Source organism: Macrobrachium rosenbergii, chromosome 4 (genome assembly GCF_040412425.1).
Source record: "Macrobrachium rosenbergii isolate ZJJX-2024 chromosome 4, ASM4041242v1, whole genome shotgun sequence".
In the NCBI taxonomy this organism is placed as follows: domain Eukaryota; kingdom Metazoa; phylum Arthropoda; class Malacostraca; order Decapoda; family Palaemonidae; genus Macrobrachium; species Macrobrachium rosenbergii.
The window spans coordinates 21284250-21308041 of NC_089744.1; the positions used below are offsets into that span (position 1 = coordinate 21284250).

Here is a 23792-nt window from a genome sequence, read left to right on the forward strand (position 1 = left end):
CATAGGCTTGTGTAAACTATGCATAGACTTGGCTTACTAAGAACATTTCATTACCAGAGACTGCACATGCAGTATTGAAACCACACTTGATTATGAGGTAAACTAATTGGATGTTAGAGTTCATCATAGCAATTGAGCTGGTATTAACCAGTTAAGAAAGATTTAATTTTTTTATCCATTTACTACATTTATGAAATGACATTAACATACATTATGCAATGCTAAATAGTTTTAAGAATAAATATTAAATGCAGATTTATACTAGCCTTCATATCAAACATTCAAAACAAGCCTCATATGAAATTGCAAATGTGATAATTAAAAAAAGAGCAGTTTTAACTGGTGAAATAAGAGGCTAAATGATTAACTTTTGAATGTAGCCTAGAGCTTTCTTCTTTACATTACAAGTTGGGCATTTAATCATTAATGGAAAGCATGCTTTATTCACATAAAATTTTTTTAACAAGTTTATCATAATCACCAATTTTCATTGGACAAAAAACTGAATTCCCAAATCATCCTAATTATCACTATCATAGTCATTGTTACTCACCACTCTGTGTAAGTGAATAATAAAGAACGACCAAATTTATTTCATTCAGCAGCCTATCTGTCAACTGCAGGTACTTGTAAATATAGCTAGTATGCCATCTACTGAGAGTAAGAGTTGTCTATAATTTTCCCTTCTGTTGTGGTTACTACAATATCGTTACTACACTCATCATTCACTCTTAATATATCAACCCTTAAGCCTTGTAAACTATCCATAAGATGCAGTTATGAAACAATTATAATTAAAAAATTAGCAGATTGCAAATAAATCTTGCAGTGGTCTTTATAGGCTTGATAACTTCCAGGTAATTGATGTTTCTGGATGGATGAGTTCCCGATGCAAGGCTCTGCACTGTATATCATAAAGCAGATAGAAAAATATAATCTAATAATGAAAAAAAAACTTTTTATTCAGATGCACATGGAAAAAATGATAAATCACAGCACCTAGAACATATCCACAATAAAATATTATGGAAGCTTGTAAAATATATAGAAATTTACTGCAGTTAAAAATGAAGAACAGAAACATTTAATTTTATTACAGATAGTAAAATGAATCATATAAAAGGTATTAAAATTATATCTTAAATTAAAAAAATGCTGAATTTAGACATACAACAACAGCTAGTCCATATTACCAAGGTTTGCTGCACTTGAAATAAGAATATATCTATTTTTCACAAATTTACATTTAGAAATACAAATAATCGTATAACTTCCGAAAACTTTATACAGCATTTTGCAAATCTTTATTCAACTTTTACCTTCTAAAAGGGGTGGTTCTTGTAAACGTCCCTGTTGGAATTTTAGGAGGAGGGCCTACTGATTTATTATCTCTTGGCGTGGCCGTGGGATCCATTCCTTTAGGTTGACTGTTGATGTCAATTACTGGTCTTCCACCAATAACACTTGGAGTATCTCCTCCACTTGAGAAATTAAAGGTAGGGGTATAATTTGTCACAGTAGGTGGATTAGCTGGACCCACGGTAAATAGTGGAACAGGTGCTGATGGCTGAGGAATGGAGCCACTGGAATCAACTACAGATTGTGAGACACTACTACCTATGTCAAATGCTGGAGGACTTGTTGGAGTAACAGCAGCCGACCCTAAAGCAGAATCCCCTTCATAGGCATGGTGACCTGAGGCTGATGCTGGTTGTGTGTTATGCTCTGCATCACAGGATATTCCTTGTGGACCATATAATTCTTTCAAAATTAGTAACATAGTATCCTCTGATTCCCTGAAAAAATATAAAAATGTATGAGAATCCCAAATAAATCATTATTCAAAACATGAATTATGTTTATGACTCAGTCATAATCCAATCACATTAAGAAATGCAATGAGGAACCTTTCTGATTTTAGATAACACAAAAAATAAATCATGGTAAGACTTTAATCACTAGCTACATTTCTTGCAATTTCTTTAAAAAGAAACAAGTGACCCACACAGATCACAGAAGCAGCTGGAACTTAAGTACTCCTGTACATAAGGCATAAACCTGGGCAGGCTAGACACCTTAAATATCAGCTAGCCAACTTCCCACCCACTAGTGACCCAATTGATAGCCCTCCTGAGTGAATACAATGGAAATAATCAACACACAATCATGTGTGTAATAGAAATAAATTTCTTACATTGGACTCTCAAAATAAAAGTCAAGGAGTTACAAAGTGACCAACACAGGTTCAAAAGAAGTTTATTTCCAACACACTCCCTCATACAGACTGATTAAAAAAAATGCTATCAACTGGGTCACTTGTGTGTCAAGAAATTGGATAAAACTAGCTAGTACACAAGGTGTGTAGCACACCTCTGTAAGGTGTGTAGCCCACCTCTGTAATGCCTGTGATCTACTTAGGTTCCAACTTCTTCTATTCACCGAATACTTAATATTTCTCTCAACATCTAGTTTTCTGTTTCTCTATTTTTCCTTTATAAATTCTGCCATTAACTTCCCTGTGATCTATTAACCTTTGGTTCCATTCACTGTTAAAGTTACAATTCTTCTAATTCTATGAACTCTACAATTAACTGCTTTATTCAAGGCAGTCATTTTCTTCTCCATAAGTTTTTCCATAAGTTTTGACCTGCATGTCTGTTCCAAGTTCCCCTACACTTAGTCTTCTGTTCCTTTATTAGCTTTCCTAATTTAGAACAACTTATTCTGTTACAATCCTAAATTTGTTAACCTTTGTCTTTCTATCATTATCAGCATTCTTTCAAAGTATAGTTTACATTCCCTATTGTGTTCCAATAAGCCACATGATAAAAAGATGCAAAAATCAAAAACACAACTTACCAGTAGGTAACATGAGCCTGCAGAGCAAATATATATTCATTGAAACTTTCATAAGGTTTTTCTTGGAGTACATAATCTATCCTTCGTCCACCATTTAGCCGCCCAATTGGAGTTCCTTGGTCTCCATTAGAAGAATTCTGATTTTCTTCCTCATCTAAATAGAGTTGACTGGCAAGTGCCTGGAAACAAATATAACAGAAAATTCAATAAGCACATATGTTATGATGCAAAGTGTGTGCAAGACATTGCCTCATATATTCTTATTTGATACAACAAACATAAATGACATTAATAAGTGAAATTGCAATATACAGCACTATGCGAGGTATGACTTCTGATTTAGAACATCTATACGTATGTATAAACATACATTATATTTATATGTGTGTGTGTGTGTATATATATATATATATATATATATATATATATATATATATATATATATATATATATAATGAAATTTTTATCACACCATGATTTATATAAAATCATGACATTGCCTCATATACAGTACTCGTATTCTTATCTGATACAACAAACATAAATGACATTAGTAAGTGAAAGTGCAATATACAGCACTATGCAAGGTATGATTTCTGATTTAGAACATTATATATACGAGGGGGCTTCAAAAAGTTCATAGAAAAGGGAAAAATAAAAGAAACTATTTAAGTTATGATGTTTATTTTTCAACATATGATCCATCTAAGTCAATGCATGTTTGCAATCGTTGGTACCAGCCTTTAAGACCATCTGCATAAAACTGGGGGCCTTGTGATGTGATCCATGTCAAAGCAGTGTTTTTCACATCTTCAACTGACGAATGCTTGATGCCTTTCAAGGATTTTTTCAGTTTTGGAAACAAAAAGAAGTCTCTAGAGGGGCTAAATCAGGACTATAAGGTGGATGCTGAATGATTTCCCACCGAAATTCACGTAACACAGCTTGCGTCTTGCGAGTGCCATGAGCGGGGCCATTGTCGTGATGGAAAAGGACTCGCCGATGCAGCTTTCCTGGACGTTTTCCACCAATTTACTTAGCCAATTTTCTCAAAACTCCTTTGTAATAATCAGCATTGATTGTTCTTCTGTTTTCAAGGAAGTCAACGAGCAAAATCCCCTTTGCATCCCAGAAAACGGTGGCCATGACCTTCCCTCTTGAACGTTCTGGTTTTGCTTTGATGGAGCCCCTTCCACCCCTTGGCAGCCACTGTTTTGATTGAGTTTTATCTTCGGGATCATATTGGTAGAGCCACGTTTCATCACCGGTAACGATTCTATCTAGAAATGCTTCAGGGTCTTCATCCCACTTGTTCAAAATTGCTGTTGAAAGGCCTGTCCCTGTTTGCTGCTGATCAGGGCGCAACAGCTTTGGGACCCACCTAGCAGAAAGCTTGCTCAGCCCCAAGTTTTCCACTAGAAATATATAAGCTGAGCCAACAGAGATATTAAGGGTATCGGCAACTAAGTCAGTGGTAATTCGCCTATCCTCTTCAATCAGGTTACGAACTGCATCAATGTTTTCCTCACAAACTGACGTGGATGGCCTGCCACTTCGAGGCTCATCTGCAACATCGTCTCTTCCACTTCTAAAACGAGTTATCCATTTGCGGGTGGTTGATTTCTTTGGGGCATTATCCCCATAAACTTGATGCAAAGCACTTTGTACTGCACTGCTAACACTGGGTACACTGGAAGCCCTTTCCACAAAGGCTTTAAATGATCCTCCATAACCGTGTTGGCTAAAAATTAAAATTTCTTGTCGAATCTAGATTCGAGGTTGGCAATGGTGTCGAGATTGGAAGCATGGGAACCTGGTAAAAGAGTATGAGGCAAAGAAGTAAGAGGGCTAAGGATTGGAGACAAAGCAGGGATCTGAGGAGAAGAAATAACACTGTCTTCTGTCACAGGAGGAGATGGAACAGGAGCTAAACTAACCTTATTCTCAGTTCTCAGGACCGCCTTCCTCTTTCTATCCCTATCTAATTTCGCTAAGTGCGATTTCAAAGCCTTCCACTTTAGCTTGTCCCAATCCTGACATTCAGAATAAGTCAAATCTATATTACAGTCCTGCCCCCTACATTTCACACATTTAGTATGAGAATTAAAAGAGATCTTAACCCTTAAGCGCCGAGCCTCTATTTACAAAAACGTCTCCCGTATGCCAGCGGCGTTCGGTGAGTTAGCGCCGAAGCGGAAAAAAAGTTTTTTTCAAAAAATCACAGCACGCTTAGTTTTTAAGATTAAGAGTTCATTTTTGGCTCCTTTTTTTGTCATTGCCTGAAGTTTAGTATGCAACCATCAGAAATGAAAAAATATCATTATCATATATAAATATTGGAATATATGACAGCAAAAAAAAAAACATATAATTGTATACAAATCGCTGTAAAGCACAACGGTTAAAGGTAATGAGTTAATTTTTTTAGTTGTATTGTACACTAAATTGCGATGATTTTGGTATATAACAAATTGTAAAACGATCAAAGCAACACAGAGAAAATATTATCACAAAATGATGTATGAATTAAGTAACGCGTGGACGTAAAAAATGTTTTTTCAAAAATTCACCATAAATCGAAATATTGTGCTAGAGACTTCCCGTTTGTTGAAAAATGAAGCTAATTGATTGAATATTACTAGACTGTAAGTGTTTTAGCTTACAATTGCAGTTTTCGACCATTTCGGTCGAGGTAAAGTTGACCGAAAGTCGAATTTTTTCTATTTATCGTGATTTATATGAAAATATTTCAAAACTGATAAAAGCTACAACCATGAGTTATTTTCTGTTGTATTGTACATGAAATTGCACACATTTTCATATATAAAACTTTATGTAACGACTAATATAAAATGGTACAAATATTACGACAACGAGACGAAAGAATTTCTGAGATGTTCGGCCGAGTTACCGCACAGACGTAAGGAAAATGTTTTTTTCAAAAATTCACCATAAATCGAAATATTGTGCTAGAGACTTCCAATTTATTGCAAAATGAAGGTAAACGATTGAATATTACTAGAATGTACGAGTTTTAGCTTACAATTGCGTTTTTTTACCATTTCGGTCGAGTTAAAGTTGACCGAAGGTTGAAATTTTGGCAGTTATCGTGATTTATGTGAAAATATTTCAAAACTGATAAAAGCTACAACCATGAGCTATCTTCTGTTGTATTCTACATGAAATTGTGCACATTTTCATATATAAAAGTTTATGTAACGACTAATGTAAAACGATGCAAACATTACGACAACATTACGAAAGAATTTCTGAGATGTTGGCCGAGTTACAGCAGCAAGAGCGTAAGGAAAAAGTTTTTTTTTTTCAGAAATTCACCATAAATCGAAATATTGTGCTAGAGACTTCCAGTTTGTTGCAAAATGAAGGTACATGATTGAATATTACTAGAATGTAAGAGTTTTAGCTTATAATTGCGTTTTTTGACCATTTCGGTCAAGTTAAAGTTGACCGAAGCTTGAAATTTTGGCAGTTATCATGATTTATATGAAAATATTTCAAAACTGATAAAAGCTAGAACCATGAGTTATTTTCTGTTGTATTCTACATGAAATTGCGCACATTTCCATATATAAAACTTTATGTAACGACTAATATAAAACAGTGCAAACATTACAACAAAGTGACGAAAGAATTTCTGGCGTGGACGTAAGGAAAAAGTTTTTTTAAAAATTCACCATGAATCAAAATATTGTGCTAGAGACTTCCTATTGGTTGCAAAATGAAGGTAAATGATTGAATATTACTAGAATGTAAGAGTTTTAGCTTACAATTGCGCTTTTTTTACCATTTCAGTCGAGTCAAAGTTGACCGAAGGTTGAAATTTTGGCAGTTATCGTGATTTATATGAAAATATTTCAAAACTGATAAAAGCTACAACCATGAGTTATTTTCTGTTGTATTGTACATGAAATTGTGCACATTTTCATATATAAAACTTTATGTAACGGCTAATATAGAACAGTGCAAAAATTACGACAAAATGACGAAAGAATTTCTGAAATTTTCAGCGGAGTTACGCAAGGGCGTAAGAAAAACGTTTTTTTTTTCAAAAATTCACCATAAATCGAAATATTGTGCTAGAGACTTCCAATTTGTTGCAAAATGAAGGTACATGATTGAATATTACTAGAATGTAAGAGTTTTAGCTTACAATTGCGTTTTTCGACCATTTCGGTCGAGTCAAAGTTGACCGAAGGTTGAAATTTTTTGTAGTCGACGTACGGTGCGTCCACTTGGCACCCAACAGACAATTTTAGTCGACGTATGATACGTCCAGTAGGCGTTTAAGGGTTAACTAATCTAGTCCTACAAACTTCGGAACAGTACCGAACACTAGAACTAGAGTCAGACATCTTAGCTAATTAGAATAAAGTTAACAAAGCTAACAAAATGAATAAATAGCAGCAGATAATTTTCAGCGCACACTGAAAAAGCAAAATTCTAATACTTCACCAAAATACTGGACAAATATCCCAAAAAATGATGATGATGACTGCACAAAACCACCAATGTTAGTTGGGAGCCAGCAGAAAATGAAATGAAGCTCTTTGCTGAGTTGTACCTATCAGTCCCGTAAGTGGCAGGAACCTTGTCACCTACTTGGTAAGTCACTTATATAAAATCAAGAGGTCTAAGAGAAAAGGACACATGGCAGTGCACCCTGCCCAGCAAAAAATTACAAATTTTGAATAACCCAGTTGGCTCCTTATGCTCAAAAGTTACTTAATTCACACTCATGAGGCCCCAGATGGATGACAATTTGGAATGGACTATCTTCTTCCCCAGTGGTATATATTGTACGCTAAGTATCTTGGTTTGTACATATGTCAAAAAACACTTACCTCATCAACCTCATGTTCTATGCTCTTTGTTGAGGAGCCACTGTAGAGCTCATAGAGACGATTCCATGTACCCTGAATGGAATCTACGATTTTCTGCTTGAACTCAGACCCAACTCGTTCAATAGTTTCCTTCAGCTCTGTACATATGAGGAAAAGAAATTGCATATGCTTAATATTCTGAAAGATGATGTGTTGGCTTCAAAGATACAAATACAATGCTGTACTTCATCTTTGGTTTATTATCAAATTATTTACAGGAATATCTTACTGTGCTCCTTTCCATCATTTTATGCATACAGAATTCATGAAAACTTGAAAGACATTAATTTTGTTTACTGGTAAGAAATGATAAAAATTGAAAGTATTCATTTTCTGTGATTCAAAACCCTTTACCTGTTTATGAGGGATATCCTAGAGTATTCATCAACTTCAGAATGCATACAAGAAGAAATCAAAAATTCTTTACACCTGTTTAAATTTTGCAACACATGGCATCTCCTGTGACACTACCTGCTATATACATTTAACATTTAGTACTGCATCCAACCATACATATCATTCACAGCATCTACATGGTCACTTTCCAACTAAACCACCTCCTTCTGCTACCTTTCCAGTTAGCATGTCTTTGTTCAATTCATCCTGATTTTCAGTCCTCTCTTCTTCGTCACCCTCGTCCATATTTTAATCTGTATATCAAAGCAGATTTGTAACAGAAACAACAAAATGCCAAGTTGCAAATTTATTCTTTCTCCATTCAAGAACCATTAGAAAAATATTTTTTTCTGTAAAATTAATTGCTACAAACCTAAGTGCATCCTTTTCCTTCCTTTGTGATGAGGTATAAGAACTGGACGTAAGTTGGTTAAAGTTGGGTCAATAAGTGTCTCTAATCTGTAAGCTACAGGGTCAAACGGATGGAAGATATTGAAGACGCGTTTGCAAGTTGGAAGCTCATAGTCAACTCCAATGGTATCAATGCCTCTCACAGTAACAAACATTGCTATAAAGAAAAAACATAAGCATTGTAATTAGCTTATAATCAACAACCATGGAATTCAAGTAACTCATTACACACTTGCAAATATTGCTATAAATAAAACTGTAACATTAATTCCGTATAAACTAAAATCTAAATAAAATATCCAAATAAAATATATATAATCAGTAGTACGGTACTCTAAAAAAAAGTCTCAAAATGTTTAGATTTTATGGTCCCTAAAAACAGATTCATATTACATGTTATTATCTCCTACATGCAAACAAGATGACTACTGAAAACAGACAATTACAGGTTGAGTGACAAGAGCAGTTAATGAGCGAGGAGTTGCCTCAGAAGGAGGAAAAGCCACAATGTCTCTCAATTCAGCCTTCAATTTGTTGCATCACAAACCTATTTTTTTTTTAACTTAGCCTCCTAATGTGTTGTATACAAACCCCAAACCATTAACTCCACTGTAGAGGACAAAAGATGATCAGTTTGATCCGTTTAGCTGATGCATGCACATCCACTCCTAACGGTCCTTGGCTGTTAAATGAATCACGCTTTGTGTGCACACAGACTGGTCAACAATACCCTATTATTGCAGCATTTAATTTATAATTTTCATTTTGCTTCACTCATTCATTCCTATTCCTTGTACTGTAATAAGATTTTCCAAGACACCTCAATTTAGGTCTCACTAGATTGGCAGTAGCTTCAGATAGTTTCTGTATGTTCTTTTCTTTCGACTACTTTCTTTAACTAGCATTGTTTTGTGAAATTTTACTTTTCTTAGTCTGAAGTATAAGTGTTTGTGTCTAACTAGGAAATGTTAGCTGGTTGGCAATTTGGCTGAAATTAGTAACCAAGTGCCTTTCTTTCTTTCTTTCTAACAGAATTCAGAAATGTATGTCTCCTGATTTATTTTTGTTTGCTGCAAATACTTACAATTTCTATATGAAGTGTACAACATTACTTAATTTCTGTGATGTGCCCATGGTAGATTCTTGCCCTTACTCATTATTCTTGATAATAATTTCATGTTGGGGGTTACCAAGCCCAGTAGTTTTTGTTTTCCCTACCATAAATATATTTTGTCCATATATTGTTCCGTCAGTGCTAGATATTGTCTTTAGCGTAAAAGTTTACATAAAGTTACAATTTCCATTTTTAGGAAATTTTCATGCCAAATTTTTATATACATATTTCTTAATTTTCATGCCAAATTCATATACATGTATCTTTAGATCTTTACATTTGTTTTGTAGCTTGTCTCTAATGAGCTTGGTACTGCTCTATGAATGAATGTTTATTTTCTTCAGTGCATACTCAACTTGTTTCAATGTTTTGTATTAATATTTCAGTGTTATGTATTAATATTATTCACAATTTCAACAAAACTTGCATTTACAAATTTGAATCTAAGTAATTTACTCAGTTATTGCTTGTGATTTTGCTCTTGCTATGCTAATGGAATTGTCCAACCTTATATTTTGACAGACTTCAACTCCTTTTCAAAGTTGCGTGATGTCTGAAAGGTGAGTATCTTGCTGGCTTTCTTCAGGAACATTTCATTTGAAGAAATCTTCACCTGAGTCAGTGCACAGTTGCTTCCCAACAAAAGGGTCAAATAGTCTTTTGTGACCCTGAAGCCTGGCATAACTTCTCGTTGGATATATGTGAGCAGTTTGGCATTTTCTTCAAGTAAGGTCTAGTCTCATCCACATTAAATATTTCTTCTGGAAGAAAATGTTGCCCCTCTATACCAATATGGTAGGGAATTAGGATGCTGCTATTTGTCAGTCAGAGCACTTATGCCTTGGATCCTGACACTGTGAGGACTGTTTCCATGCTGGAACCCCATAAACTATCCTGACCTTCCATTGAATTCTTTGTCTTTCTCACTTGGTAACTTCTTTCAGAGGTCTTCAAACAAAGACACCACTTTCTCACGAATCAAGAAATGGCTCATGGGGATATACTGACAAGTCTGCTGTTCAATCCAAAGTAAAAAGATCTATTCCTTATCTTCCTAAATCTTGCCTCTTTTTTTGTAAATGATGGTGGTGCATCCCTGGAGCCCTATCCTTGATGTGGGCTAAAATCCATACCTTGTCATGAAAGATTGTTGGTACCATTGTGCTACTCAAGCCAAGAGAACAAGCTATGGTGGCAATTTTATCACATTTTTCATGGTGTTTCATTCAGAACCACCTTATTTTCCAATGGCATAACAATATATTCATCAGCACTTTCTTAGCAGCCATGGTACTAATTATTAAAGACACAAATTCAGTGGAAATAAACACCGCAAATACATAGGCAAGGACACATTTAAATTTACTACCAAGAACTAATGCTGCCACGTGGCAGAACTGAAACTAGATCATCATAAAATATTGACATTATCTGCTATATTTTCAAGCTTTTAAATGATTTTATCATGTGTGCACATTATATTATTGTAAAAATATATTACTGTACTTTTGTTTTTAACATTTGTTTTTATATGATTTGGCACAATTGATTTTTGCATTTTTATGGCTGATGACTGAAACTATGTAAGCAAAACTGCACAGTACAAACTGTAGTCAATGTAGTTGAATCATATAAATACAGAAGCATTTTTTTACACTTTTAAGCTTTTAAAGAATTATATACTGTAAACTTCATTACTACATATTATTTTATATGCTTTAATATTTGTTTTTATGTAATAGGGCACTTTTTTAATTGACTCATGTTTTTCATGGTGTTTTAACATTTGTTGCTTACCAACAAAAGATGCATAAAACTATGTGGTTAAATCTTTATTTTTACCTTTAATTTGAATAAAAACTGCCATAACATCAAAAACACCTTATGCTGAAGCATCGTAACTGGAGGTATTACTATATTGACCTTGTTTCCTTTTAACCCCATGCTTTTCCAAGTATTTCATGGGTAAAACCATGGTGGAAAGATTGGATTCTGAATTCCACTTTCAGCACAAGTTTTCCACAGGTGTCAGATGTCTGGTGTTACCATCAGACTACTGATGATGGCAATAAAAGGGAGAGGGATAACTGCAAAGAAAGAAATCCTAAACCCTCTTGAAATGCAAGGATGATCCGAAACTGTTTCATGGGATTCCCTAAGATCCCTAGCCTTTCTGTAAAAACCTCCCACCAGTCCTGGTCAGGAATGGAAGAAAGCAAGACCTGCAATTACCTCATCTTCCTTTCTTTGGTGTTTACAAAAACCCCTAACCCAAAGATCCCTGGAAATTAGGTATACCCTATCAGTGATGCCAACACCCCTGTTGGTTGAAATATCTGGGTTCAAAACTTCTAATAAAAGTTTTCCTCTAACACTTTCTATACAAGGCTCCCTCTGAGAAGAGTGGGCTAGTAGCATCAGCAGCAGCTATCCCAGTTACATGTAAAAAACAGGTTAATAGAACATAAGAGTTTAAATTAGGATGAGTTGTCTATTTTAATGACATGTATTTACATATATTACAATAATAACCAAGGGCATACAACATGTCTGAGAGGTTCCACATTTACAAGTAGTGCTCAAACTGTTCTGAAAGGGATTTGGCATTCATCGTCTCCATTTAATTTCGGTATTGACACTAGAAAATGTATGCAATGTTTGTACTTAATGTGAACACATATACTTAAGTATAATGAATGAACTGCTTACCATATGGTGAACCCATTAGGAAGAAAGCTTCAGGTTTAAAAATCAGTTTTGGATATATAAGAGACGGCTGTCCAGTTCCCTGCCCTCCCATGACATAATTTATTGGTGAGGAGATTGACTCATTACTATGTCGTTCATGGGGACTAAACTCTTCCTGCAGAAGATAATCAAGAGGGAAGTTACAAATTATATAGAGTAACTCATAAATTTATCATCTCCATACCTAAAAATGAGAAAAGTCTTCATCAATGACACAAAGCTGCCAAGCTAAAATACAGAAATCTATTTAGGAGCATGCAATCCCCCATAGAATATTTGAATGTAAAATGTCTTAAATGCAACTTCCTACATTCTAGGATACATTGTTACTCAAGGCAAGACTCAAAATTTACAATTTTTCAAAAGCAAAATATGAAGAGATCACTACGCATTATTTCTACTCAATAATTTTCATCTTTTTCCTTTCTCTGTACAAAACTTGATCAAATACTCAATATTTTCTTGTACATTAATGTTCATAATTATATATAACATCATCATGCATTCTAATTACTACAGTCACTTTCAAATGGTAGACGAATTCCTTTAATAACAGGAAAATATGTTTGCAACTTTCCTGATATTGCACCACACATTTCTGCTAATTTCTGCTTTGCCTCTTTCAACTAATCTTTATTGCATAATATAAAAAGGGAATGAAATTTTATTTATAGGTTAGAAAATCTAACTGGAAATTATCAGACAAGGATCATTTCATCATAATAAAACTAAAAATTATGTATGAACGTGGCAATACTTCCCAACCACTATATAGTGACTACCCACAGCATTTGACATCCAGATAAACAATAAGTATCTGAAATTTTTAGAGCACACTTTCATATCACTATGCAATTGTTATATTTATTCTTAATCACTTCAAGATGTCATAAATTTCTATCTTTCCTAAAAAAGGTGTAAATAATAATTATGAAAGCTTCATCCTAATTGCCTATCAGATCATATTTCAAACAGAAAATTAGTGGGTGGTCCTACATGAAAGACAATGAAAGAGAATAGCAACTAATTAAAATTAAAGTACCTACAAAATTAGGAAATAAATGACAAACCATACCTTTGATATTGGAGATTCCTCCCCTTCTTCTTGCTCTTTCTCTTCATGTGACTGATGCATTAGAAGATCAAAAAGAATCACTGATCCTAGAGAATGACCACCTAAAGAAACCAGACCTTTAAAGGAAGGGTTTCTTTCACAAAATAAGTTGAAGAGGCGATTCAGTTCAGATGCCACTGTGTCCATGATATGCTGAGAAATTTTTAAACATTTATAAGAAAGTGAAAGGGTTTCCTTAATAGATAGCAAAAAATCTGCATTTTGATTCTATGATTACAAGCAGCAGTATAAATCACATAATATCTCTTCTACAAAATCTTTTTCCAAACACAACCATTGCAGTTTACTACCTGTGTTTTATCCAAAAAGATAAGTAAAAATATCTAACACTAAAAGCAATCAATATTTCTCAGCTCAGAACCCAACATTTTACATGCTATAAAATGCTATTTTATGGCATTTCATTTCATTCCCAAATGAATGAAATGAAATGAAGACTGGATATCACAGTGGTAATTACAGTATTAGTATTATAAGTGAGCTGCTCAACAGAAGGAAAATTCAATTGCTCACCAACAGTAAGTTCTCTCAAGGAACTCCAATCTGTGGTGTCTGGAGGTAAGCACTCCATGTTAAATTTTTTATTACTATACATAAACACATCATTACTCTAAATAAACCAAAAAGATTAAGTGAAGCAAGAGGAACTGGATGCATCCATCCTATGAACTGTCACAAAAAGATTCTATTAGGGCTAAGTAGATAACATATTTAGAATGGGAAGACTGTCCCAAAAATTGGAGGCTATGTTAAACAGAGCAAAGCATTCGTGTAGAAATTATTTATTACATGGATTAAATGGGTGATAATAACATTATTAGCCACTACAAAAGTGTGCTGTTACAGATGCTTCTCTGAAGAATGCCATCTTCTAAACTGATTGTAAAATGAGATGCTTGCTATATTCTTGGGAAGCTTGAATTTCAAGTCAATGGCCCTTGTAGGCTTGCTCCATATGTATAGGGGTTTATCATCTTATTTACTCAGAAAATAACATTTCAAATATAAGTTTTCAAATATAAGTATGTAATTGCAAAAACCATTATCATATGTTGTTTTCAAAACAAAATATGAGTTTTCATGATAAAATGAATGATTTGGATACTTACCTACTGTTAAAGTTAGCTTTTATCTTTGTGCCATTTGGTGTGATCAGCAATCAAAATAAAACAAAATAACACTTGGCTAACCCTCTAGGGGCACCTCTGTAATCACCTGTTTCCCACAAGTTGACACTGGAATGTTTACGTTCTTGTCAGAATTCTTTGTGACCACCCACTAAGATGTGGGGAGGCTGGGTGGGTTTCCACTTTAACTATAGTTAAGTATCCAAATAATTAGTTTTATCATGAAAATTCACATTATTTGGAATGAATCTTTCCTACTGTTAAAGTTAGCTGACTACCACATTGAAAGAGGATGGTGGGTTAGTGCAGCCAGAGAAACAATGTTCAGCCAAGCGAACTAAAAGTTTTTTAATAAAGGGAAAAAGCTTCTCAACATTCCTGTGATCCTTACTGGCAAGTATTGTCACCAGATGTTGGAACCACAACAGGGTGTAAGGCCCTCATAGCAAGATTTGTTAGAGGATCTTTACTAGGAAAAAAGGACTTTATCTCTTAGAGTACCAGTGACTCCTGTGCCTGAGTTGAAAGCCCATAACCTACAGTCCAAAACTAAAGACAACTACCACCTTTATATATGAATGTGCACTCCTATACACCAATGTGTACCTTCACACTCCCAAAATCCAATAGTAGGATTTCCTAACAACTAACAATAAGACAGAAAGCAAGGTTACTATCATATTTGGTTGAGGAGAAAGCGTCCCTGCTGCAACAATAGGACTAAGGACTTTACGCCTCATGCTAAATTTGAACATTTTGCAAATAATATGAGTCAACAATAGTTACATCTCCCCTGAGCTGCATGACAACCTTCTCTAGCGAAAGAAGTCCTTATGGTACGGAAGCCATGAGGATTATTTTCGAAAATGGTAAAAGCTCAAGAATCAACTGTGTGTGCATTGACTCAAGCATTCTTGGACACGAGTGTTTGGTCTCCCCACACCACAGATAAATACCTAATTCCTCTGCTCAAAGGTTCATGTCTGTCCATGTAAACCTTAAGAGTTCTAACTGGACATAAGACAGCTACTTCTTCCTTGCCTACCAAAGCAGTTAAATTAAGCACTGTCACAAATCTGGGAAGGGCTTTCACTTCTAATCTTTTCTCTAAGCAATGAAAGAAAAGAGAGACGTTGCCACTAGAACAAAGCCCAAACACAAGAAAGGGCTTGAAGCTCACTAATATAAACCCTTACAAGTTCTAACTAGACATAAGACAACCACTTCAGCATTGCCTACCAAAGCAGTTAAATTAAGCACTGTCCCAAATCTGGGAAGGGCTTTCACTTCTAATCTTTTCTCTAAGCAATGAAAGAAAAGAGAGACGTTGCCACTAGAACAAAGCCCAAACACAAGAAAGGGCTTGAAGCTCACTAATATAAACCCTTACAAGTTCTAACTAGACATAAGACAACCACTTCAGCATTGCCTACCAAAGCAGTTAAATTAGGCACTGTCACAAATCTGAGAAGGGCTTTCACTTCTACATTTTTTCTTTAGGTAACAGAAGAAAAGAGAGGTTGCCACTAGAACAAAGCCCACATACAAGAAAGGGCTTGACGGTCACTAACACACTTTACTGCAGCAAAAGCTAAAAGAAAGATGTCTTCTAAGTTTTAAGTGATGCCTTATCAAAAGGCTCAAACTGAGGTTATGTTAAAACCTGGAGGAATTTTCTCAAATAGGACTGTCTGAAAAGATCCTTCCTGAGCAGAAGATAAGGAGCATCTACCACCAGGAAAGGAAGTTAGAGGAACCATTCCCTTCTTGGCAACCAATGAGCTATAAAAATCATCCTTGTGTTCTGCAAAGCTCACAACTTGTTGAATATTTCCTCAAAAGAGCAAACAGAGGAAAAGCATAAAGGTCTGATTCGACCATTCTGAAGGAAGGCATCAACTGTCCATGCCTGAGGATCCTGGCATGCAGGGCAGTAAACTGGGAGAGTAGTGTTTTGGGCAGTCGTGAACAGATTGGTGTTGAGTCTCCTGAGAGGTTCCACAACTTCTGGCAAACCTGAGGAAGAGGAGACTATCTGACTGAAGACCTTGCCCTTTTCTGTTGAGTTGGTCTTCAATAACAATGTTTTTCTCTAGGACAAAACGAGGTAAAGGAATGATGTTGCTGGGCTCTGTCCAAAGGAGAAGGAAGTTTCTTTGCCAACCTGAATAAATCTCTTGATCTGTGTCTGTCGTCTTATATAAGAATCGAGAGGTTGAATTGTCAGAAAAGACTGCAATCGTATTGTCTCTGACTAAATGTTCTCCTTGCGTAAGACCGTTCCAAACCACCAAAAGCTGTAGGCTGTTTACCTTTCAACTCCCTGACACCAAATGTTTCTCAGAATGGCACCTAATCTGCCTCCAAGATATCTGAGGACAGTGTAAAGGTTCTTGAGGTCTACAGGCCAACCCAATAAAGTTCTCAAAAATGGTAGAAAATTGTCTATCTCTCTGTTGGAAAACCCCCAAAAAAGAGAGAGCTAATCTTCATCCCCAGATAAATAACTGACTGGATCAGAAAAGCATAGATTAGTCAATATTGAACAAAATGCCCAGCTCTGAGGTTAGACATAAAACATAATTCTTCACCCTCAAGGTTGTCAGGAACAAATTGGTGAGAATAAACCTGTTGTCCAAAAATGAGAGAACTACTTTTGATACCAAGCAGATTAATCCATCCTGCTGAAAACTCCAACACACAGAAGAATACTTTTCTTCGACTGAAGATGTGCCAAGATGTGGAAGTATGTGTCCTACATGTTGACAGAAAACACCCTTTGCCCTTTCGAAAGGCTGCCAGGACCAAATTGAATGACTTGTCAAAAAGGGAGTAATATGAATAAAACTGTTGAGAGTGGATATGCCCATGGCTTGATGGCCTCATTGCATAACAATTGTCCAATCTACTCCTCTAACTCTCAACTTCTCTGTGTGAAGAGTGTGGAGAGAAGGATATCAGGAAGTTGATAGGAGTAAAAATAACAAAAAAATACAAAGTAACCTTCCCTCACAACCATCACCACCAAAGGTTCTTTTTGACACTTTGCCAGCCACTTCTGAAAACTCTGCACATGGCCCTCTGAGGATCCACACAGACTACTTGAACTATCCGTTTTAACAGGAGCCAAGGTAGAAATAAACTAAAGAGCGCCGGTCAATGGATTCTCTTTGGCAAAAGGAAGTGAAAATGGAACAACGCGAGCTATGCACCGCTTAAATACTAAAGAAGAACTAACCAAATCACGGTTGAAACCCCTAGAGCCTCAACGGAGGTACTGAGACTGAAGAAAACGGCGATCTACGGACGATAACGGTGAGGCGAAAAAACACCAGAGAAGGTGACGTACCACGGAACGTCAGCAAAGGCATCATGGAATGCTGGTAGTAAATTCTGAAAGAGTTTTTCTGAGAGAGCAGCAGCTGCTACTGCCACTCTTTATGAGTCCCCTACTTCTTACTCTTACCAGGGAAAGAGGACAAAGTACAGTGCATATAGCTTAGTGTAACCAATGAATAACTCCTCCAAAGACACTGCAGATTCAGCAAAGTCTTCTTCTGAATACAGACATGACTCTACTCTTTGACTCCACTGCTCCATCAACCAAGTCTCAAACTTTAGGCAGGTGTCAGTAGACGTTGATTTTCTGCCAGTTCTCCCTTTGATACCTAGATGAAGTCTGTTTTTAATATACTGTATCATACATACAAATACCAATAATATTATCATACCAAACACACATTAGTCACAAAATCTTGAAGAAAAGAAATGTGAAAATGTAAGGAATTTATTTTGAAATACCACACAAACCAATAAAGCGTCAATTAAAGACTGACAGTTATGCCAGGAGAGAAGCCCATGCAAAGCCAACCTCAAAAACTGAAATAGCTGATGAGACCAGTAACTAATGCATTTGTGAAACAATGGTTAGTATTTTCTGTAAGCATAGCATACCAAGTGTAACAACTTAAAGGCTGGAAACAATACGTAAAATTTCCTTCTCTTACCTGACAATATATTGGGCTTGTAAAAAGTAGGACATCTAAAATAGTGTCATTTGTAAATTCTCTCAGTTTAGGGATTGATCGAAGAGTGATGGGTTTCAACTTTCGGTCAATACCAGTAGCATCGCCATGGAGTGCCTATAAGAGAAATAATACATAGCTACAATTGAAGAACACTACTTTTGTGCAAAAGCGTATGGATGCAATTTACCAAAATCATTTCAACAAGGATGTTCCATCTACTTCACATGACACTGATTTTAAAGAAACTCAAGCTTTAGCATAGTTTATTATTTATTATTAATAATGAAGAATTAAAATACCTAAGAAAAATCAGGAAGCAAATAATTCTGAAGTTAATATTGTTACAGTATTTGGTATCTTAGAAAGAAAATAAGTGCAAAATCAGTTTTAAAATATGATTCAAATGATTAACTGCAGAGTTGATAACCTTCATAACAACATGAGACATTTATTTCATTTATTATATATATATATATATATATATATATATATATATATATATATATATATATATATATATATATATATATATATATATATATATATATATATATATATATATATATATATATATATATATATATATATACATATACATATACATATATATATATATATATATATATATATATATATATATATATATATATATATATATATATATACACATATACATATACATATACATACATACATACATACATATACATACATACATACATACATACATACATACATACATACATACATACATACATACATACATACATACATACATACATACATACATACATATATATATATATATATATATATATATATATATATATATATATATATATATATATATATATATATATATATATATATATATATATATATATATATATATATATATATATATATATATATATATATACACACACACACACACATACATAAATACATAGTCTACCCTCTTTAATCCGGCACCCTTGGAACAACAACACTGCCGGACCAGAGAAAATCCTGGATAACAGAAATCTCCCCTAAAAAAACAGCTATTTAAACATAATTTTGCCAACTCATTCCACATGTATCACTGATCTTATGAAAAACAGAACAAAGCTTATGAATAATCACTGTTATTCATTAGGTTTAGTTCCTTATGAAAATTCAGGCATGCTCCATAAGCATCACCCCGGAAATGCTTATGCCTCCGTTAAGTCAGAGCTTAAACCATTTTAAAAGGGCACTGTCGAATTCCGATCTCCTGGCACCTTTCGATATTTTTTGGCACTTCAAACTTTTCTGGCTTACGTTTTAAGCAATAACCTACAAATCTGCTGGTTTTGTTTCTTTAAACCTGTGTGTGTGTGTATGTGTAGAGAGAGAGAGAGAGAGAGAGAGAAACTATTGGCCCTGGTTAGATTGTTACACTGACAGATATCCATTGCAAAAGTCAAATACGTAATACAATTGTATAAAGAATAATGATAATTTTACTGAAACTGTTTTACATACTGTATTTCATGCATTATAGTTATATATTACTATCGTATTATAATTCACGATCATGGCGATCAGGCGCCATTTGCACTTGGGTAATGTTTACATTCTTAAAATCATATGCTGATTGCATTTACCGACATCATCACAGCCATTAGTTGCTAATTATTATCATTAAAATTTGTAACCAGGCCACTGGGCTGATTCTCAAGCTCTCATAGGGCTGGCCCAAAGGATATGAATGAGATACCAGGTCTGGGCCAGAGACTAGCTCTGGGACCAAATAGGTCATTCAGTGTGGTGGTCAATAAATGAAAATGAAATTAAAAACGGAACAAAGGCATATGCTCTCACACTGGAACACACGCACACAACAAATACATTTACCAGTGTTTCCATACATGCACACACAAAAAAAAAAAGGGATATTAAAATTCAGAATAAGTTAAGTAACATTTTTAAATTTTGTTTTTAAAATTCATTAAATGCCCTAAGGGTTTCCGTAATTTCATTATTTACTTATTTTTATATTTTATCAATTAAATCACAGTTCCTAATGAATATTAAAATTGGCATTACTGAAAATGTAGAAGATCCTGACAAAATTTCCCTCATTGATTTACTTCTAAAAGTTGATAATCGCTGTCAGTTAAATTTTGGACATTCACACAATACATGTTTGACTGTTAACTGTTCATCAAGTGTCCGTGTATCAAACGAGTATTCAAAGACGCGTCAGAATTACTTGTCTCTCTCTCTCTGATATGATGAACTCTATTTTCCAACACAGGATTTTATGTTTCAATTTATTATTTATAGGTTTCTCATTCCATATATTTTGCCATTTATTTACAATGATTGTCTTTATATATCTTACATAGTCACTAATAGGATGTTTACATTTGCTCTTGTCATGCGGACTGCTTCTTTAGCTGCTTTATCAGCCTCTTCATTTCCTTTAATCCCTACGGGGCAGGGATCTAACATATTTCAGTATTTTTTCCATTATTATACAACTTATGGAGTGAAAACTTAATTTGTTTTACAATATTATGTTTTGGTACGAAACTCTGAATGGTTTCTATAGCGGTTCTGGAGTCGCTAAAAATCACAAAATTATTAAATGAGGCTTCTTTAATTATTTTTATGGCTGATGCTATTGCACACAGCTCAGCTGTAAATACTGACGCATTATCAGTTAGAGAGAACCGACACGTTTTGTCTTGGGATACTGCAGCTTATCCAACTCCGTATTGTGACTTTGATCCGTCTCTGTATATTGTGTAATGTGGACATTTTCGACTTATATGTTCTGCTGTGTGTTGTCTATGGTGTTAGTTACTTACAAACTCTAAACTGATGAAAATTGTGACAACAATGAAAAAACTTACCTTGTGCCAGGATACTGGCAGTATCTCAACACGGCCAACCAACCCCATATCAACGGACTGCTTAAAATGAGAGGACAACAGCTGGTGTCCTAGCTTTCGAAAATCGTCAACTGAAAATACCAGTACACTTTGATTGTGTGGGTACTCAAAATACTTAAAGTATAAAATACAAAGCATTTACAAAATAAATTAAAAATTAAGATCAAACCCATTTATGTAACAAAAGAAAAATTGCACAAATTCCCTTACATTGTTTGCTTCCCTCCCCTTATCTGCTACACCAAGACTGAGAAAACCAATCACTTAACCTTTCCATATAAAGTGAATGAGAAAACAAATATTACAGACATAACAACAATAAAGTTAATTATGATAAACACTTCACCTAATCATTTACAAAACAATAATGGAGAGAGAGACAGAGAGAGTGTGTACTGAAAAAAAGAACATTTCTTACCACACTCCTCAACAGCTCTAAAGCGAAGATCACATACTGATCCAATTCCATGCACCAAAAATAGAATGTGATCAACTTCATCAGCCTCTCCATCCATAATTTCAAAATCTTCCGTTCCACGCTTGACACTTAAAGGAGAATGTGATCCCTAAAGATGAGAAAAACCAAACCATTTTATTTATATGTATAGACTGTGTATGCAATTTCTAAAAATTATCTTTCTTGGCTGCATAGATTAGAACATTCAGTTATACTGTAATCAACAGCACTGTGACTTCTGAGGTAAATAAAGAGCCTTAATTAGTATCTACTTTGATAAATACATAAAACAACTTTATAACATCAACCATTCTGCTTCGTGTTGAGTATGTTTCAGGATGTCAAGACATACAATATTTTAAAAATGTTGAGTAAAATTTTAAATGCAGCCTTAATGGGCATTCAGACTTTCACTCAATACTGGTTAACTTCATATGAAAATATTTTTCCATAATAATAAGTCAGACCCCTAATGCATTGTTTTCACACAGGGCAGTCCACTGCATCTCCCCTTTGGTAAATATTTATATTCATTAGTCTACTGAGGGATATTAACTTCAGCACGTACAGTACTGTATATTGAGTTCGTAAGGCCATGTGATGACAAGGGATGAGACATATGTGGGGAGGAGAGTGATGCAGACGGAGGTGCCTGGTGGGAGAGCAAGAGAAAGCCCAAAGCGAAGGTGGATGGATATAGTTAAAGAAGACCTGAGGGACAAACAACTGTCAGAGGACAATGTGTTTGACCGAGCCAGGTGGAGGAACGCTGTCAGAAACATCGGCCCCACATAAAAGTGGGAAAAGATGCAGAGAAAGAAGAAGAGGACGACGACTTTGAATAGGAGCAACTTACAGAAACAAAGTGTCATATGCAAAGTTCTCTTATTTATAAAAATCAGCCCACAAGTACTCACAAGATTTAGAGAGAGAGAGATATGCAAAACTGCAATTGTCATTACATTTGAAAAGTTTACATTTCATATTTGACTCAGCTGATTACAGGTTTTTAAACCTAAAGAGAGAGAGAGAGATGTGCAAAACTGTATTGTCATTACCTTTGAAAAGTTTACATTTCACATTTGATTCAATTCATTACAAGAGCTTTTAAACAGAGAGAGAGAGTGCTTGACCAAGAAGGCCTCTTTTTTATGTAAAACGTCATGCTACATAGTCATTAATTTCTGTCTATTTCCATTGTTATAGCTCCAACTTTTTGCACTGCAATAATTAGATCATTTATCTTGGTGTATTCTGGAACAAAAATAAAAACTTTACCACAAAAACTTTCCTTTGGCAAATTTTTTTGGGGGAGGAAACGCAAAATTTCTCATCTCTTAACTTCACTCATTATTATTTCATATACATACATTTTTCGAGGGGACCTTTTTTCATGTCATTATATAGAAACTATATAGAGCACTCATTTAGCTACAAAACATATCCAAACTGAGCAGTCTACCTTGAAGAATGTCCGAGCCACGTGTCTCTGAAAAAAAGGGTATAAAGCCATTTGCTTTACTTTGTCATTCATATTTTGCACATTTCCCTTGTTATAATTACAACTTGCACTGCAATAATTAGTCATTTATCTGGGTGTATTTTGCAACAAAATCAAACAGTATCCGTGTTTTTTGTAGTAAATTTTTAGGGGGAACATTTTTTCATATCTCTTAACTTCTGCATATATGTATAAAA

General features: G+C 34.8%; 1 protein-coding gene across 7 annotated transcripts in view; it reads right to left on the bottom strand.

Moving 5' to 3' along the window:
* Positions 1-427: 427 nt before the first annotated feature.
* Positions 428-23792, bottom strand: part of LOC136831071 (phospholipase DDHD2-like) — a 49895-nt gene continuing 26530 nt past the window's right edge. For 4 of the 7 annotated variants that reach the window (XM_067091038.1, XM_067091032.1, XM_067091044.1 and 1 more), the window contains exons 7-16: positions 23557-23583; positions 22056-22203; positions 21599-21708; positions 18699-18833; positions 13505-13696; positions 12391-12544; positions 8530-8724; positions 7722-7858; positions 2860-3038; positions 428-1796 (exon numbers count right to left, since the gene is read on the bottom strand). In XM_067091038.1, the coding sequence (XP_066947139.1) occupies positions 1316-1796; positions 2860-3038; positions 7722-7858; positions 8530-8724; positions 12391-12544; positions 13505-13696; positions 18699-18833; positions 21599-21708; positions 22056-22203; positions 23557-23583 (1758 nt within the window). In that variant the 3' untranslated portion in view covers positions 428-1315. The remainder of the gene's footprint in view (positions 1797-2859; positions 3039-7721; positions 7859-8529; positions 8725-12390; positions 12545-13504; positions 13697-18698; positions 18834-21598; positions 21709-22055; positions 22204-23556; positions 23584-23792) is intronic. The other 3 variants (XM_067091049.1, XM_067091052.1, XM_067091027.1) reach the window with 1 other exon arrangement.